The 18850-nt window shown below is 46.2% G+C and overlaps 1 protein-coding gene across 2 annotated transcripts in view; it reads right to left on the bottom strand.

The window, feature by feature from the left end:
• The window catches only part of CRHR2 (corticotropin releasing hormone receptor 2), a 544351-nt gene that overhangs the window by 6809 nt on the left and 518692 nt on the right, over positions 1–18850 (bottom strand). For both annotated transcript variants that reach the window (XM_073677250.1, XM_073677249.1), the window contains 3 exons: positions 3858–3943; positions 2300–2435; positions 1685–1726 (listed from right to left, as the gene is read on the bottom strand). In XM_073677250.1, the coding sequence (XP_073533351.1) occupies positions 1685–1726; positions 2300–2435; positions 3858–3943 (264 nt within the window). The remainder of the gene's footprint in view (positions 1–1684; positions 1727–2299; positions 2436–3857; positions 3944–18850) is intronic.

Raw genomic sequence — 18850 nt, 5'->3', positions numbered from 1 at the left:
TATTAGGGAACTATGTGTGATTGCACTGATACTGGGGTTATATTGGTGGCTGGCGCTGATGCTGAGGAACTATGGGTGGTTGCACTGATACTGGGGTAGTATTGGTGGCTGGCACTGATGCTCAGGAACTATGGGTGGTTGCACTGATACTGGGGTAGTATTGGTGTCTGACACTGATACTGGGGCACTAAGTGACTGGCACTGATGACAGTTTCCACTGTTATATTGACATTTCCGTGGTGTAAATCTTCGATGGGGGAACGGTAGCACCGTGACATTGCTTTAGGAATGCTGGGAGTTGCCCCTTTGTTATGGAGGCTCTCTGGTTGGCTGATATTAACATATGATATAATGAAGCCATAAATGGATATTTGGCGACTTCCTATTAGGTTAATTTGTATTCGTTTCCTCATCTTTTGGAGAGGAAATGTCGTTTGCATGCCGGCACTGGGACTTCTTGCTATAAAGGGGGTTCAGGGAGTTGCCTTATTCACAGTCTGGACACCAAGATGGTCACAGGATTCCTGCCCATAAGTCAAATAATAGCAAAATAAAATGGAAAACTTTTTTGTATTATTTTATTTTTTTCATATTAAGAGTGTTGGACAATTTTTGTGTTCACTTCCCCTTTAAGAGTCCCTTTTTACTCTACAGGAATCCCAGGATTCTAGAATTCCTCTTTCAGACTGTTACATACAAAATCCCCCCAAAAATGGCGACTTCTCGTTTATCCCTTAATTAGTTCATTTCCGCATTTTAAGTGATCCTGACTGCAGTAAGAAAGGCGCAAGGAGAAGACGGGGAACGGAAACCTCGGCCTCCGCTAATATATTATAGATTAAAAGGAGATTTACTCTTTAGTACCAGTTATCCGGGTGTCAAACAATTAAGAAGTTTTAGGTCAGAAAATGAATTTGAGACAAAGACATGAGATGAAAAATATTCTCGGAGTCTCAATCAATAAAACATTAACCATCCTGTCCTGTGTCTGTCAGTCTATGGTTGGACTATGGATTTAAAAGGGGCATTGCCTGTTAAAGGGAACCAATTAAAAAAAGGAAAAATATATAAAACTTTTGATCTTGTAATGTGTCTTGTATTTGTTACTTTAGTACATTTTTTTTTTTTTATTCTTATTTTCTAAAAGGGCCCAAATCCTATCTGCCACATAAGAAAATATCAGCATTAGCAATAAAACATCGTAGGTCAGGGCCCTGTTAAAGATTTTGCTTTAAAGGGGTTGTCCAGGCTTGGGACTTTGTGACTGCAGACTTGTGAATCTTCACAGTGTGCCCAGTGCACGCTGTCAGGATTCTCCAGTTCCGGGAGCTGGTGGGCGCGTGACCAGAAATATCTGATTTGCATACATGCGGTCACGTGCCCACTAGACATGTGAATTGAACAAGGTCGGACACGTCTAGTTGGAATGTGTCCGGAATATGCAAATCACATGACCAACCGCTCCCAGAGAATCCTGACAGCGTGCACTGTGATTATTCACAAGTCTGCAGTCACAAAAAGTGACTGCAGACTTGAGCCCCAAGTCTGGACAACCCCTTTAAAATTACACCTCTGAGCTCCACTGTTTTAGTAAGTAGCCGGATTTATGACTACATATATGAATAAAAGTGATACAACCTGGAAAGTACTGCAAAAATAAAAAATCTTTCCCAAAATCACTTACCTCCCCATTCAAGAAGCAGTAAAATACTGATACAAAGAAACCCTGAAAGAAAAGCGACAAAACTAGTTTAGAGAAGTTACACGGAAAGGTGACGATGTGCGACTACTGTGCAAAGTACAATAGCTGTAAATGAATGTGAGCAGACACCAGCGTAGGTCTTTAGGGGTCACACTTACTGTATGAGGGGGTGTCCCTCGGTTTGGGCTCTTCCAGTCATTATTTGGGTTTGAAAGAAGTGTAACTTCTGGTAATTTTCTATGATTCACCTTTTATGTCTTGTTACAACTTTGTTTTCTTAAAATGTATCAAGTTCAGTAAAGAGTAACTAAACTTTTTTTAAAATTTATTGATCTGCTTTTATGAATCTACTTTTTAATCTGGGTATAATGCTGAATTACCTTGCAGGGCCGTAACTATAGTAGGTGCAGGGGTCCCTGGGCTTAGGGGAGCCCAAAATGTCTCTTTGGTCCAAATGAAAACTTAAATTTTTGGGGGTTCCTGTTGGAAATTTTGCACATGGTTCCTTGAGCTTCAAGTTACACCACTGGGGGAAAGGTACAGGTTTTCCCTCCCCAACATTTTTAATTTGCATAAGTGTCTCGTCAAATGACTTACCTGAAAAGACTGAAGAAAGGAATTAAAATAAATGAATACTATCTGCGAGACGTCGTCTTCCCCTGGATTCACAAAGAACAGCATGTATGTAATTCCCAGGAGAGGGAGTAACACCAGTGTGGCCTTAACAGCTTTCCTGCAAGTCACGGAGACGGATGCAAATTTTACAAGAAAAAAAAGGAAAATTTGGTACAAATTTTAGAACTGCAGCAGATAAGGCGACTGTGCACAATCAGAAAAAAATAATCCATTGTAGCAGCAGTAATGTCAGAGCGTTTCAGAGCTTTTTACAGGTGATCACGGGAATGTATCCTGGTAAGAGCCCCCTATCGTCTAGACAATTACACGATTGGCCGACGATTAACGGTGGAGGTAACAGGCTGTTTGCATTAACAGGCCTGTTATCGGGAAACTAACAGTGAGCGTATGGTATATACACCTCCGGATTCCAATACATGGAATATATGTATATACCCCCGTACGGTCTCTGCTAATTCCACGATAACCCCATAAAGATTATTAGCTACCACCACCAGTCGTGTTTTATACAGGCTGACTGGAGGCCTGGCTCTGGTTCTGGTAGTGTATGGCTTCGAGGTGCGGTTTACAGAACAAAAGGAACATAGCTATTCAATTTTAGATTTAATCCAGAACGATAGGCAGTGTTTATAAAAAAAATATACAAAAGATTTTACAAATGGGACAAAACAATACTGTAAAGCATATACAATTACATAAAATAAAAAGATAAACCAAGGAAAGTTACTAAACCTGTCATCACAGAAATGGCTTCAGATTTATGGAACGAGGCACTCCAGAAAAACGGACAGCACCCACAGTGAACAGTGCCTCCAAGTACTGACTACACCCAAAAGTTGGCATTTGCCTTTTATTAGCTCCAAAGTTACACCCACACACCGCTCCTTGATGACTCCATACAGGGTTGGACATGGGATGTGGCTTCAGTTTCAGAAAATTACTGTATGAGAGTCCCTACTTTGACTATATCTTTGCTTGGAGAGTCACAAGTGCTCGATATTGATGTCATATTTTTTATCCTCATTTTATCTTTACATAGAGACCAAATATGACAGATGTAGCCTCAACTATCAGCTCCGTATTCAATTGACAGGATTCTGGTCATCGCTCAGCAAATGCTTTGCATTCTCCACTTTATCACGTTTCCGAACATATGATTTTCCTATCTATTGGATAGACGCAGTTCATGCAAACCTCCCATCTTAATTTCTAGAAAGCAGACAAAGGATCCCAGTTCTTTACAGGTTTTAGTACTCTTATCTCGGTAGTAAATATACTCCACATTTCTGAAGCAGGGCCTCACATCTGTTAGCCATTGGAGGTTCCCTTGGCTACCTAATTCCAAAGGAAGGGGTCAGCCACCCAGAGTAGAGTGCAAGCTCTTTTCTCTCATTTTTTTTCCATGGATTTTAATTTTCTCCATGACAGTCACCTTGATATATTGTCTATATTCTGTCTCTGATCATACATGTTCCTTCACAATGACTTTCACAACAGAGTCTCGTCCCAGGATGCTCACCTGTACTGTATGGTCTCTGACGTGGTCGAAGCTCGTAGTTTTGTCATTAATATTCTCACAATGTTGAATAAAAATACAAAATTGATCTAAAAAATATGAAGAGAGAAAATGTTATACTACAAGACCCAGCATGCAGCACCTTTATGCACTTGCCAGAATTGGATGCCAGTTTGGACTCTTATTAGTGACGTTTGCCGCTATATTCCTAATCCGTAAAGTTGCGAATCAAATTTGTGTTGAATTGTTAAAAATTCGCTGAACCCGGCCAATTGGGCAATATGCGATTTGCTTTGAGTGAAATTCATTAAAATGACCTCCTCCATTTTACATATATTAAATTATTGCGTCAGCCAGAGAAGGATCATATCACCTCAGGCGCGAACATAGGGGCTTCTCCATAAGGCTTTGCAGCTATCACATCTCATGGTATAGCGCTGCTAATCAGGAGGGGCTATCGTAGCCTGTATAAAAGCCAAGACAGGGAATGCAGCAATAATTTTGTGGATAATCAGGGTAGCGAGAGGTCGTCACAGGGAGAGAAAATGATAAACCACTTAATAAACAGTACAGATAGTGTGTGACAGCACAGCAGTATAGAAGACTAATGGGTGAGAAGAAGGAATTAATATAGATTTAATTAATAGGAAGCAAGATATAGGAGAGTCATTGTGAATATGAAGTAGGAGAGTCACTGTGAATGTGAAGTAGGAGAGTCACTGGGAATATGAAGTAGGAGAGTCATTGTGCATGTGAAGTAGGAGAGTCACTGTGAATATGAAGAATATGAAGTAGAAGAGTCACTGTGAATATGAAGTAGGAGAGTCACTGTGAATATGAAGTAGGCGAGTCACTGTGTATATGAAGTAGGAGAGTCACTGTGAATATGAAGTAGGAGAGTCACTGTGAATATGAAGGAGAGTCACTGTGTATATGAAGTTGGAGAGTCACTGTGAATATGAAGTAGAGTCACTGTGAATATAAAGAATATGAAGTAGAAGAGTCACTGTGAATATGAAGTAGGAGAGTCACTGTGAATATGAAGTAGGAGAGTCACTGTGAATATGAAGTAGGAGAGTCACTGTGAATATGAAGAATATGAAGTAGAAGAGTCACTGTGAATATGAAGTAGGAGAGTCCCTGTGAATATGAAGAATATGAAGTAGAAGAGTCACTGTGAATATGAAGTAGGAGAGTCACTGTGAATATGAAGTAGGAGAGTCACTGTGAATATGAAGGAGAGTCACTGTGTATATGAAGTTGGAGAGTCACTGTGAATATGAAGTAGAGTCACTGTGAATATAAAGAATATGAAGTAGAAGAGTCACTGTGAATATGAAGTAGGAGAGTCACTGTGAATATGAAGTAGGAGAGTCACTGTGAATATGAAGTAGGAGAGTCACTGTGAATATGAAGAAGGAGAGTCACTGTGTATATGAAGTTGGAGAGTCACTGTGAATATGAAGTAGAGTCACTGTGAATATAAAGAATATGAAGTAGAAGAGTCACTATGAATATGAAGTAGGAGAGTCACTGTGAATATGAAGTAGGAGAGTCACTGTGAATATGAAGTAGGAGAGTCACTGTGAATATGAAGAATATGAAGTAGAAGAGTCACTGTGAATATGAAGTAGGAGAGTCCCTGTGAACATGAAGAATATGAAGTAGAAGAGTCACTGTGAATATGAAGTAGGAGAGTCCCTGTGAACATGAAGAATATGAAGTAGAAGAGTCACTGTGAATATGAAGTAGGAGAGTCACTGTGAATATGAAGTAGGAGAGTCACTGTGAATATGAAGTAGGAGAGTCACTGTGAATATGAAGAATATGAAGTAGAAGAGTCACTGTGAATATGAAGTAGGAGAGTCCCTGTGAACATGAAGAATATGAAGTAGAAGAGTCACTGGGAATATGAAGTAGGGGAGTCATTGTGCATGTGAAGTAGGAGAGTCACTGTGAATATGAAGAATATGAAGTAGAAGAGTCACTGTGAATATGAAGTAGGAGAGTCACTGTGAATATGAAGTAGGCGAGTCACTGTGTATATGAAGTAGGAGAGTCACTGTGAATATGAAGGAGAGTCACTGTGTATATGAAGTTGGAGAGTCACTGTGAATATGAAGTAGAGTCACTGTGAATATAAAGAATATGAAGTAGAAGAGTCACTGTGAATATGAAGTAGGAGAGTCACTGTGAATATGAAGTAGGAGAGTCACTGTGAATATGAAGTAGGAGAGTCACTGTGAATATGAAGAATATGAAGTAGAAGAGTCACTGTGAATATGAAGTAGGAGAGTCCCTGTGAATATGAAGAATATGAAGTAGAAGAGTCACTGTGAATATGAAGTAGGAGAGTCACTGTGAATATGAAGTAGGAGAGTCACTGTGAATATGAAGTAGGCGAGTCACTGTGAATATGAAGTAGGAGAGTCACTGTGAATATGAAGTAGGAGAGTCACTGTGAATTTGAAGTAGGAGAGTCACTGTGAATATGAAGTAGGAGAGTCACTGTGAATATGAAGAATATGAAGTAGAAGAGTCACTGTGAATATGAAGTAGGAGAGTCCCTGTGAATATGAAGAATATGAAGTAGAAGAGTCACTGTGAATATGAAGTAGGAGAGTCACTGTGAATATGAAGTAGGAGAGTCACTGTGAATATGAAGTAGGAGAGTCACTGTGAATATGAAGCAGGCGAGTCACTGTGTATATGAAGTAGGAGAGTCACTGTGAATATGAAGGAGAGTCACTGTGTATATGAAGTTGGAGAGTCACTGTGAATATGAAGTAGAGTCACTGTGAATATAAAGAATATGAAGTAGAAGAGTCACTGTGAATATGAAGTAGGAGAGTCACTGTGAATATGAAGTAGGAGAGTCACTGTGAATATGAAGTAGGAGAGTCACTGTGAATATGAAGAATATGAAGTAGAAGAGTCACTGTGAATATGAAGTAGGAGAGTCCCTGTGAATATGAAGAATATGAAGTAGAAGAGTCACTGTGAATATGAAGTAGGAGAGTCACTGTGAATATGAAGAAGGAGAGTCATTGTGTATATGAAGTAGGAGAGTCACTGTGAATATGAAGGAGAGTCACTGTGTATATGAAGTTGGAGAGTCACTGTGAATATGAAGTAGAGTCACTGTGAATATAAAGAATATGAAGTAGAAGAGTCACTGTGAATATGAAGTAGGAGAGTCACTGTGAATATGAAGTAGGAGAGTCACTGTGAATATGAAGTAGGAGAGTCACTGTGAATATGAAGAAGGAGAGTCATTGTGTATATGAAGTTGGAGAGTCACTGTGAATATGAAGTAGAGTCACTGTGAATATAAAGAATATGAAGTAGAAGAGTCACTGTGAATATGAAGTAGGAGAGTCACTCTGAATATGAAGTAGGAGAGTCACTGTGAATATGAAGTAGGAGAGTCACTGTGAATATGAAGTAGGAGAATCACTGTTTCTGATTCAGGGCAAGGAATGGGACATGCAGATGGCTGCTGCTTGATCAGTGTGGTTATATTACAACTACAATTCCACCTCATAATCACGTCTTTCAGGACAATTGGAGGCTTTGTTTACAATGAATCAGGTCCCAAGAACATGAAAAAACGTCTCCATCCTCTGAGGCTTGATTGACTGTCAATTCACTGGCCATTTACTGGCACTGCAAATCCTGATGCTACGAACCATCATACACGCTGCCAGCCTAAATTTTTGCAAATACATAAATTACCTTGTTTATGGCTGACAACCAAAAAGTTTGATAGTTTTTTTTTTTTTTTTGACTTTTTATTGTCAATTGGTAAATAAAAAGAAATAAGACAAATAATTAACTCCTTCATCTTCAGAAATGTTGATAAATGGAGGTCTGATTTATATCACTTATTTTCGTCTTACTCCTCTGGACGGCGATGCCCGGAATGTAATATTCTCAGAACGTATTTTACGGAAAGTGAAATTCCAATAAAATATTTTTCAATATTGTCCCTGATTGAAGAGTCCGGTCCGACCTCTCAGAAATGGCTCACCCACAAGGACACACTCCGCATCTCATATAATTTAATGCAGGGAAAATAAGCTCCATCAATAAAAATGACTGGAAGAAACATTCTGCTTATTTACTAGGCTGCGTTTAGCCCTTGAGGGATTATTCATCGAATGTAAAACACAAGGTCGATGGATAAACGGAGAATAAACTGTGATGGAAAGAAATGCACGGAATCATCAGTGTCTCTTTTGATTGGAGTGGGCAGGAATACGTGCAACCCCCTAGTTATGGGCTCCAGGACTTAGAAGTACCGATACAACTTTTAAAAAAAAGTTTTGATTTAATGGGCCAGTTCAAAAACATGGCATGGCCAAAAATACGTGCACTCCCATTCATCACGTCTACATGAGCTTTAGGACTTTGAGGGATTGATGATACTTTTTCCAAAACTTTGAGAAAGAGTAAATGAAAATACGCTGGATGTTCCGCCCTACTCATCATATTCATAGGGGTTTGAGACCATTATCTAATCAATGTAACTTTTTAGAAACTTTTTGATTGAACAGGCCCATTCAAAACCACTTCAACGATGCAACTTTTTTTTTTTTTTTTTTACTTTTCAAGTCTTGAAACCCATATACAGTAGATGTGATGAGTGGGGTGTGCACTTTTTTTTTGGGCCACGCAGTGTTTTTGATCCACCTTTTCCAAATCAAAGTTTCTTTCAAATGAGTTACATTGGTGTCAAAGGCCATATAGATGTGACGATATTTTTGGCCATACACGGTTTTTGAACCGGCCTTTTTAAGCAAAAGCTATAGAAAGAAACTGGCATCATTGATTTAATTTAAAAAAGGATGGATCAAAAACAGTGCAAGGTGAAAAATATGTGCACCTCCTGCTCCTTAGATCTATAGGGGCTTGGAAACTTTTGGGACTTTTCGACTTGAAAAGGCAAATTCAAAAGCAATGTATAGCCGACAAATAACTTTTGATTGGAAGGGCTGGTTCATAAGTACTGTGCCGCCAAAAACATACGAATCCTTTTCATGACATTTATGTGTGTGGGTATGAGTAGTTTGTGTATGAGTAGTTTGCTTTACAATGTGATTTCTAATAGAAAAGTTACGAAATGCAATGACTGGTTCAAAAAAGGCACTTGACCAAAAAAAAACGGTGTGATCACGGCAATAAAGAATCTCTGAGCTTTCGACTAATTGAAGAAATTCATGATAACAATGGGAGATACCATATTCTCATATGCAACACAGACAGTATAACCTATACGCTAGATAATATATACGCGCCTAATAGAGGCCAAATTTCGTTTTTAAACAAACTTGTGAAAAAAAAAAGTACAAAGACATCAAAAAGGTAATTTACTTATTTTTGGAGATTTTAATATAATTAATGATCAGAGGATGGATACTTCTGCCTCACACAGGAATAAAATGTTTACATTAAAAAATTGGTTGATAAAGGAACAGTTGTTTGACTCATTTAGGTGTCTTCAAGGGAACAGACGTACTATTCTAACATGCATAAAACTTTTTCAAGAATTGACACAGTTCTGACCAATATTAATACTCTTCAAAGATTCAGAGAAATCCAAATTGATAATAACACATGGACAGACCATGCTCCCATGAAGATAGTTTTGAAGCCTACATCTTCAAACAGCTTTGCCAAAAACATGGAGGTGTAATTCCTTTTTACTTCACTCCCCAACATATAAAATCAAAACTGATAATGCTATCAAATTATACTTTCAAGAAAACATTCAAGATACTATCACGGGGGTGTCAGATGTGACAGACAGTCGCCCTGCAGTTGATTGCAGGAGATCTCTTCATTTGGCATTACAGACTCCTTCTTAGCTGTTTCACTCTAGGACCCAGCAGCTACCTTCCTCTTGCTAATTAACACCCTGACCTGGGTGTTTAAATACTTGCAGCTTGCAATAGGGAGGTGCCGGTGATATTCACATGTTTCCTTGTGAAAGCTTGGAGCAGTTGCAGTCCGCTTACTTCCTCTCGGTGCTAAGAGGACGTGTGTGTAATCTCTCTGAAGTCGGCTCAAGCTAAGTTACTTTCCCCCCCGTATCTGTCTACCTTGTTGTCTTTAGTTGTTAGTGGGGACAGACTAGTGTTCATCCCCTCCCTTCCCTGGACAGGGCCTAGCTCTAGGGAAATACAGGGTTTTAGTTTCCTGTGCGGCGATTGGTGAGGAACCAATATAGGGACGATAGGGGAGACAGGGTGATATCAGATCAGCCTAGGAGGTCTCCACTCCCCCTTTCCCTAGTGTCTGGGCTCCCTTCCTCTTATCCCTTCGTGTTGCACTTAGTCTTTCCCACACCTTGCGTGACAGATACATCCCTCATCATAACTTGAAATGCCCATATGGCTGTCCTCAGAGGGATTCTTATCCAATTATATGAGCAACATAAAAGGAAAACTAATGAAATGCAAAAAAAGACAAAAAATTGTGGAAGAAGAGACAAAACAACAACGAAACCCTACAAAGGAAACACAATCAGTTCTACTCTGTCTTAGAGCAAAATTAAAATCTATTCTGGTAGGTGAATATGATAAACTCATGAATTGTATTAAGCTCAATTATTATTTTTTCTACAATAAAATGACCAAACTTATGGCTAAAAGGGTCAAAAAGCAAGGTATAATAACTAGGGTCAATTCTATTCAGAAAAATGGAATCAACTATACACATCCAGGTGAAATAGCTGAACAACTTGCTGGGTTTTACTCTTCTTTATATAATTTGAAGGATGACAAAGACACTGATCAGCCAAATTCTTCAGTAATAAATAGTGTTGAGCGAGCACTAAAATGCTCGGGTGCTCGAAGCTCGGGCCGAGCTCACTGTGATACTCGGGTGCTCGACCCGAGCAACGAGCCCAATGTTAGTCTATGGGAGACTCGAGCATTTTTGCGGCGGCACCCCCGGCAGTTTTTTAAAAGCCTAAAAAGTGCCCAAAACGATAGTGACAGTGCTCAAATGACATGGGGACAGCACGGGGATCGCCCCAGGAAGCATTTCTGACCCCCAGGTCACTGCTGTCAACAACATGGTCAGAGGTATTAAGCCACTTTTACAGGCTCACAATAAAACGAAAGTGAAACTTTTTTCCTGTGAAATATGTTAAGGAACATCCTTTCCAGGGAAAAGACTTGTGTATAAGTTAAAATAAATGACCAAAAACAAAAATACTCCTCCACACCTTCGGCTATGTTCACAAGTAGCATTTTTTATGCGTTTTTGCACTTTTGTATTGCTTTCAACTATGACAAATGCATTCACCGGGAAATGTCATTTTAACATTTTACAACCTTATCTGGCCATGTGCTGTGTGACACATGCATAAAGTGCTGAAAAGACATGGGAACAGCATGGGGAAGACCCCTGGAAGCATCTCTGACTCCCAGGTCACTGTCTAAAAGTGTGCCCATCATAAGTGATCCTTGCCGCATCAGAAGATGCAGACTTGCTGTAGCATCGGCGTCTCTGCCCCGTTCTAGGCAGAGACGCCGTCCCTCTCACCTCCCCGCTCCTGGCGTGGCGTCCTCCAGCGCTTCTCTCCCCGCTGCTTCCGGCACGCGCTCCTTCCCCGACAGTGTGCTTAGGGCGCGCGCGCGCGCTCCCCCTCTCTTAAAGGGACCGCGCGCGCCGTCCTAAGGAGTCCCCGGCCAATTGCCGGAGGACCTCCCATATAAAAGGCACCTCCTCCAAAATGGAGGTGCCCGAGCAATGTTGTAGCACTGTTCACTACTCTGCTTCAGCCCTCAGGTCCCGTTGCCAGTTACCTGCCAGATACCTGCCAGATTCCTGCCAGTCTGCTGTCTAATTCCTGCCTGATATCCTGCTACCTGCCTGCTAGCCTGAGGTTCGACGGTCTGCCTTCCAACTTCTGTCAGTCTGTCTAAGGACCAGCTTGCCCGCTCACCTGGGAGCGCACATCTTCTACCTGCCTGATTGCCTGAGGTCCGACGGTCTGCCTTCCAACTCCTGTCAGTCTGTCTAAGGACCAGCTTGCCCGCTCACCTGGGAGCGCTCATCTGCTGCCTGTCTGCTAGCCTACCAGGAGGCTCTGCCGTCACGTGCTGTGACCACCCGCCTGTCCAGAGACTCCTGCCCGCTCACCTGGGAGCGCTCATCTGCTACCTGTCTGTTGGTCTTCCTGGAGGCTCCGCCGTCACATGCTGTGACCACCCGATTATCCAGAGACTCTCGCCTGCTCACCTGGGAGCTCACGTCTATCATCTGCCACCACAGGTCGTACCAATCCTTTACCCAGAGACTGCCCCGGTCACTTGCCGTGACCTCCTGCCCGTTCATCCAGAGACTGCCCCGGTCACTTGCCGTGACCTCCTGCCCGTTCATCCAGAGACTGCCCCGGTCACTTGCCGTGACCTCCTGTCCGTTCATTCAGAGACTGTCCCAGTCACCTGCTGTGACTGCCTGCCCGTCTACCCTGGTCGCCACCCGCTCCCTTACAAGGACCACCCCCTTGTATAGTAGCTCAGAGGTTCCGCCTCCCAGACCCGTTACAGTTTGCTCGGGCCCTGGAACCCGGTGGCACCCAAGCTACCTCGCTCTCGGACCTGTGTCATGAACTGTCCCGTCAGAGGTCCCAACAGGAGTCCATCCTGGGTCACCTGCGGAATGTCAATTCTCGCCTGGACACTCTGACTGCTCTGCCTGCAACCACCGCCAGTGCAATGACTCGCAATCCGGCAGCTCCACTGCCCACTAATAACATGGTATCCTACCCCGGACCCCGGCTTTCTGCACCTCCTCGTTTCGGAGGCGACTCCGCCCAGGCTCGGGGCTTCATAAATCAGTGCACCCTGCACTTTGAACTCCTGTCTCACCAGTTTAACTCCGACCGGGCCAAAATTGCCTTCATCATGTCCCATCTCACTGGAGAGGCCCTGGCCTGGCTAAATCCTCTATGGGAGAGAGGAGACCCCCTGGTGTCCGACTTGCCTGCCTTTCTCACGGCTTTCCGGAAAGTCTTCGACGAACCCGGACGGAAGACCTCATCCGCATCATCTCTGCTACGCCTCCGTCAGGGAAGTCTCACCGTGGGCCAATATGCCATACGGTTCCGTACCCTTGCCTCGGAGCTGGCCTGGGATAATGACGCTCTGGTTTCCGTCTTCTGGGAGGGTCTGTCCGGCCGTATTAAAGATGAACTTGCCGGTCGGGACATTCCTACCACTCTCGATGACCTAATAACTCTTGCCACCCGGATTGACCTGTGGTTCCAGGAGCGTGCCAAAGAGGTCACCCGTGAGAGGAGGTTTCCACGTCTAGCTCCTACTTTTCAGAAACCCGTCACTCCCTCCGTCTCTCCTCAGCTACACTCTCCTGAGCCTATGCAGGTCGACCAGACCAAGATGGTCGGTTCTCGCCAAGAATCTCGCCGAGCCGAGGGAAGCTGTTTCTATTGTGGCAGTATGAAGCACTTCATCCGTTCCTGCCCGGAAAAGCCGGGAAACGCCAGTGTCTAGGACCACTCGGAGAGGTCGTCCTAGACAAAAGTAAGCCCTCTCCGTCTCTGACCTTACCGGTCTCTATTGCTTGGGGAGAAAACCGTCTCTTTGAACTCGCCCATCTGGATTCTGGAGCTGCTGGAAACCTCATCTCCCAGTCTCTGGTAGAGAGATACCATATTCCCACCAAGTCCCTGGCTGAACCATTGTCAGTCGCCTCCGTGGATGGAAGACTTCTCTCGGAGACCATCCTGCTCGTCACCGAACCCATAACCCTGCAGGTGGGAATGCTGCACTCTGAGGAGATCTCATTCCATGTGCTGTCCGGACTTTCTCACTACCTGTTGCTAGGTCTACCTTGGCTCCAGACACATGAACCCGTATTGAACTGGCGGTCCGGTGAAGTACTCCGATGGGGTCCTGACTGCCATAGGACCTGCCTGGTCCCGGTCCGTCCACTTCGCCTTCAGCCTACTCCAGCTAACTTACCTGGTCTCCCGGCTCCCTACTGGCCCTATGCGGACGTCTTCGGTAAGAAGGAAGCTGAGACGTTGCCACCCCATAGGCCATACGATTGCCCAATCGACCTGGTACCTGGCACCACTCCTCCCCGTGGGCGTATCTACCCGTTGTCTGCAGCCGAGACCCGAGCCATGTCTGAGTACATTGAAGAGAATCTGGCTAGGGGATTTATCCGAAAATCTACCTCCCCGGCTGGAGCCGGATTCTTCTTTGTCAAAAAGAAAGACGGCTCGCTACGTCCCTGTATTGACTACAGAGGACTCAATCTCATCACGGTAAAAAACAAATATCCCCTGCCACTCATCTCCGAATTGTTTGACCGTCTCAAGGGCACCAGGATCTTCTCCAAGCTGGATCTACAAGGAGCGTATAATCTGGTCCGTATCCGTCAAGGAGATGAGTGGAAGACGGCATTCAATACCCGGGACGGTCACTACGAGTACCTTGTGATGCCCTTCGGTCTCTGTAATGCTCCCGCGGTCTTTCAGGAACTAGTCAACGACATCTTCCGTGACCTCCTGTACTCCTGCGTAGTGGTATACCTGGACGATATCTTGGTCTTCTCTCCGGATCTCCCCACACACCGGAGGGATGTTCGTCAGGTCCTGCTTAGGCTTCGGCAGAACCACCTTTACGCCAAATACGAGAAGTGCCTCTTCGATCAGACCTCCCTTCCGTTCTTGGGCTATGTCATCTCCCAAACAGGTCTGCAAATGGATCCCGAGAAGCTCTCTTCTGTTCTAAAATGGCCTCGTCCTGAAGGTTTGAAGGCGATACAGCGATTCCTGGGCTTCGCTAATTATTATCGTCTTTTCATCCCACACTTCTCGTCTCGGACTGCTCCCATATCTGCACTTACCCGTAAGGGGGCTAACCCCAGGACATGGTCGCCTGAAGCCGAGGAGGCCTTCCTTTCCCTAAAGAAAGCCTTCGCCTCTGCTCCCGTCCTGCACCGTACGGACTGTAATAAACAATTCTACCTGGAGGTTGATGCCTCCTCCTCCGGAGCCGGAGCGGTGCTCACCCAGAAGTCTTCTACCGGGAGAATGGTAACGTGCGGCTTCTTCTCCAAAATCTTCTCCTCGTCGGAGCGCAACTACTCCATTGGAGACCGGGAATTGCTAGCCATCAAATTGGCACTGGGAGAGTGGCGCTATCTGCTTGAAGGGGCTCTCTACCCGGTAATTATCTACACGGATCACAAAAACCTGGCATATCTCCAAAATGCCCAGAGACTCAATCCTCGCCAGGCCCGGTGGTCGTTGTTTTTTGCCCGCTTCGACTTCATTCTTCATTTCCGTCCGGCGGACAAGAACGTCAAAGCTGATGCCTTGTCCCGGTCCTTCCTGTCCTCCGATCAAGAGGAGGAACCTACGCACATCATCAACTCCTCCAAGGTGATGAATGTGGCCCCCTTGGATCTGACTCGTCTTCCACCCGGTAAGACGTTCGTAGCTGTGCCAGATCGGGAGAGGGTTCTTCGCTGGGGACATTCTTCTAAACTAGCTGGCCATGCTGGCCAAAAGAAGACCTTCCAACTTATTACCCAGCATTACTGGTGGCCTACCCTGCGTAAGGACGTGGTAGACTTCGTCGCGGCCTGTTCATCCTGTGCCCGTAACAAAGTTCCCCGACATCTACCTGCCAGCCATCTCCTGCCCCTTCCCGTACCTGCTGCTCCTTGGCAACACATCGCTATGGACTTTATCACCGACCTTCCAGTTTCTGCCGGTTGTACTGTCATTTGGGTTGTCGCTGACCGTTTTTCTAAGATGGCCCACTTCATTCCCCTGCCTGGTCTTCCGTCTGCACCCGAGCTGGCTAAAGACTTTATCCGCCACATCTTCCGTCTCCATGGTCTGCCCCTCCACATCGTGTCGGATCGTGGGGTTCAGTTCACCTCTCGCTTCTGGAGAGCCACATGTAAGCTGCTGGACATTACCCTGGATTTCTCCTCCGCTTACCACCCTCAGTCCAATGGTCAAGTGGAGCGGATCAATCAGATCTTGTCCAGCTACCTCCGGCACTTCGTTGATGCTCACCACTCGGACTGGGTGGATCTCCTACCATGGGCCGAGTTCTCTTATAACAACCATGAGAGCGAGTCCTCTTCCAAATCCCCGTTCTTTATAGTCGGTGGCCAACATCCCCGGATTCCACTTCCTGTCTCCGTTTCTGTGGACAACCCTGCTGCGGAGTCTCTTGTCAGCGAATTTTCTACTATTTGGGAGAGCACCAGGTCCGCTCTTCTTCTCTCCTCTGAGCGGATGAAGAGATATGCTGATAAGAGATGTCTGGATCCGCCCCAATTCCGTCCGGGAGACAAGGTTTGGCTCTCATCCAAACATGTGCGGCTCAAAGTACCCTCCTACAAGTTGGGTCCTCGATTCATCGGCCCCTTCGAAGTCCTCAGGCAAATTAACCCTGTGGCCTACAAATTAAAACTCCCGGCCACCCTACGGATCCCCAACTCCTTCCACGTATCTCTCCTCAAACCCGTTGTCTTTAATTTTTTTTCCAAAAATCCAGGTGCCCCTCCTGCTCCGGTTTCCGCTGATGACATCTTTGAGGTAGAGAGTATTCTGGCCTCCAAGAGGGTAAGAGGAAAAACCTTTTTTCTGGTAGATTGGAAGGGGTTTGGTCCTGAGGAGAGAACTTGGGAACCCAGGGAGAACATCAACGCCCCGCTTCTTCTTGAGAAATTTCTTTCTGGCCAAAAAAAGAGGAGGCCTAAAGGGTACTGTAGCATCGGCGTCTCTGCCCCGTTCTAGGCAGAGACGCCGTCCCTCTCACCTCCCCGCTCCTGGCGCGGCGTCCTCCAGCGCTTCTCTCCCCGCTGCTTCCGGCACGCGCTCCTTCCCCGGCAGTGTGCTTAGGGCGCGTGCGCGCTCCCCCTCTCTTAAAGGGACCGCGCGCGCTGTCCTAAGGAGTCCCCGGCCAATTGCCGGAGGACCTCCCATATAAAAGGCACCTCCTCCAAAATGGAGGTGCCCGAGCAATGTTGTAGCACTGTTCACTACTCTGCTTCAGCCCTCAGGTCCCGTTGCCAGTTACCTGCCAGATACCTGCCAGATTCCTGCCAGTCTGCTGTCTAATTCCTGCCTGATATCCTGCTACCTGCCTGCTAGCCTGAGGTCCGACGGTCTGCCTTCCAACTTCTGTCAGTCTGTCTAAGGACCAGCTTGCCCGCTCACCTGGGAGCGCACATCTTCTACCTGCCTGCTTGCCTGAGGTCCGACGGTCTGCCTTCCAACTCCTGTCAGTCTGTCTAAGGACCAGCTTGCCCGCTCACCTGGGAGCGCTCATCTGCTGCCTGTCTGCTAGCCTACCAGGAGGCTCTGCCGTCACGTGCTGTGACCACCCGCCTGTCCAGAGACTCCTGCCCGCTCACCTGGGAGCGCTCATCTGCTACCTGTCTGTTGGTCTTCCTGGAGGCTCCGCCGTCACATGCTGTGACCACCCGATTATCCAGAGACTCTCGCCTGCTCACCTGGGAGCTCACGTCTATCATCTGCCGCCACAGGTCGTACCAATCCTTTACCCAGAGACTGCCCCGGTCACTTGCCGTGACCTCCTGCCCGTTCATCCAGAGACTGCCCCGGTCACTTGCCGTGACCTCCTGCCCGTTCATCCAGAGACTGCCCCGGTCACTTGCCGTGACCTCCTGTCCGTTCATTCAGAGACTGTCCCAGTCACCTGCTGTGACTGCCTGCCCGTCTACCCTGGTCGCCACCCGCTCCCTTACAAGGACCGCCCCCTTGTATAGTAGCTCAGAGGTTCCGCCTCCCAGACCCATTACACTTGCAACTATCCCCATGCAAGTTCTAGTCCCAGGGCAGTGTTCAATTGTACCTCCCCCATTCCTTGCAATACAAGCGCAAGTATGCAGCCTGCCACCCACCCAACCCCAGGCTGCAATACCATACTGCTTGCTTGCTTGAACTTGAAATTGGGCCTTTTAGGCATGTGGAGGCGGAATCTGGCCACCACGTCATGGCTGTGTTGGCGGCCTGGAATCCATACTCAGTCCCCAGCCGCCCGGCGGCCGGGTGTCCATACTCAGTCCCCAGCCGTCCCGCGGCCGAGTGTCCACACGGTCCCCAGCCGCCTGGGGGCAGTCGGGTGTCCATAAATGGTCCCCAGCCGCCCCCATTTCTCCTTGGAACATCCCCCCACACACTTTTCTTAGCCCGGCCTGCTTTAGGCAGCATTGGACGAGCCCACCAGAGAACCAGACTCCTCCGGTCTGCCCTGACTTCTCCATCGGTGGAGTTGAGAGTGCCAAGGTGAGGAGCATGATGATGATGACAGAAGTTAGCATCTGCTATGTTTTCTTTTAATGCAAGTGTAAGTGTGCAGCCTGCCACCCACCCACCCCCAGACTGCAATTTATACTGCTAGCTTGCACTTGAAATGGGGCCTTTTAGTTTAGAGGAGGCCGAAGCTGGCCACTACCTCATGGCTGCTTCGGCAGCGAGGTATCCATACTCAGTCCCCAGCCGCCCCTATTTGTCCTGGTGTGCCTTATACATAAGATTAAGCGCGTATACCAAAACATTACCTGTGCCCTCCCCAGTGCATTTAGTGGGAAGGAGAGCCTATTCCGCTGTAGTGTGTGCATGCCAAACCCCTGTTCATGGTACATGCGAAGATGCCTCCCACCTTGCACCTGTCGTTGCAGACTTGAAACTATCCCCATTCAAGTCCTTGTCCCAGGGCAGTGTTCAATTGTACCTCTCCCATTCCTTGCAATGCAAGCGCAAGTATGCAGCCTGCCACCCACCCACCCCCAGGCCGCAATACCATACTGCTTGCTTGCTTGCACTTTTAATTGGGCCTTTTAGGCATGTGAAGGCGGAATCTGGCCACCACGCCATGGCTGTGTCGGCGGCCTGGTATCCATACTCAGTCCCCAGCCGCCTGGTGGCCGGGTGTCCCCGCTTGCTCCCCAGCCTCCAGGGGGTGGCC

Source organism: Phyllobates terribilis, unplaced genomic scaffold (assembly GCF_046119375.1).
Source record: "Phyllobates terribilis strain yellow unplaced genomic scaffold, ASM4611937v1 Scaffold_4__5_contigs__length_816908805, whole genome shotgun sequence".
In the NCBI taxonomy this organism is placed as follows: domain Eukaryota; kingdom Metazoa; phylum Chordata; class Amphibia; order Anura; family Dendrobatidae; genus Phyllobates; species Phyllobates terribilis.
This window is presented reverse-complemented; position numbering and strand designations above follow the sequence as displayed.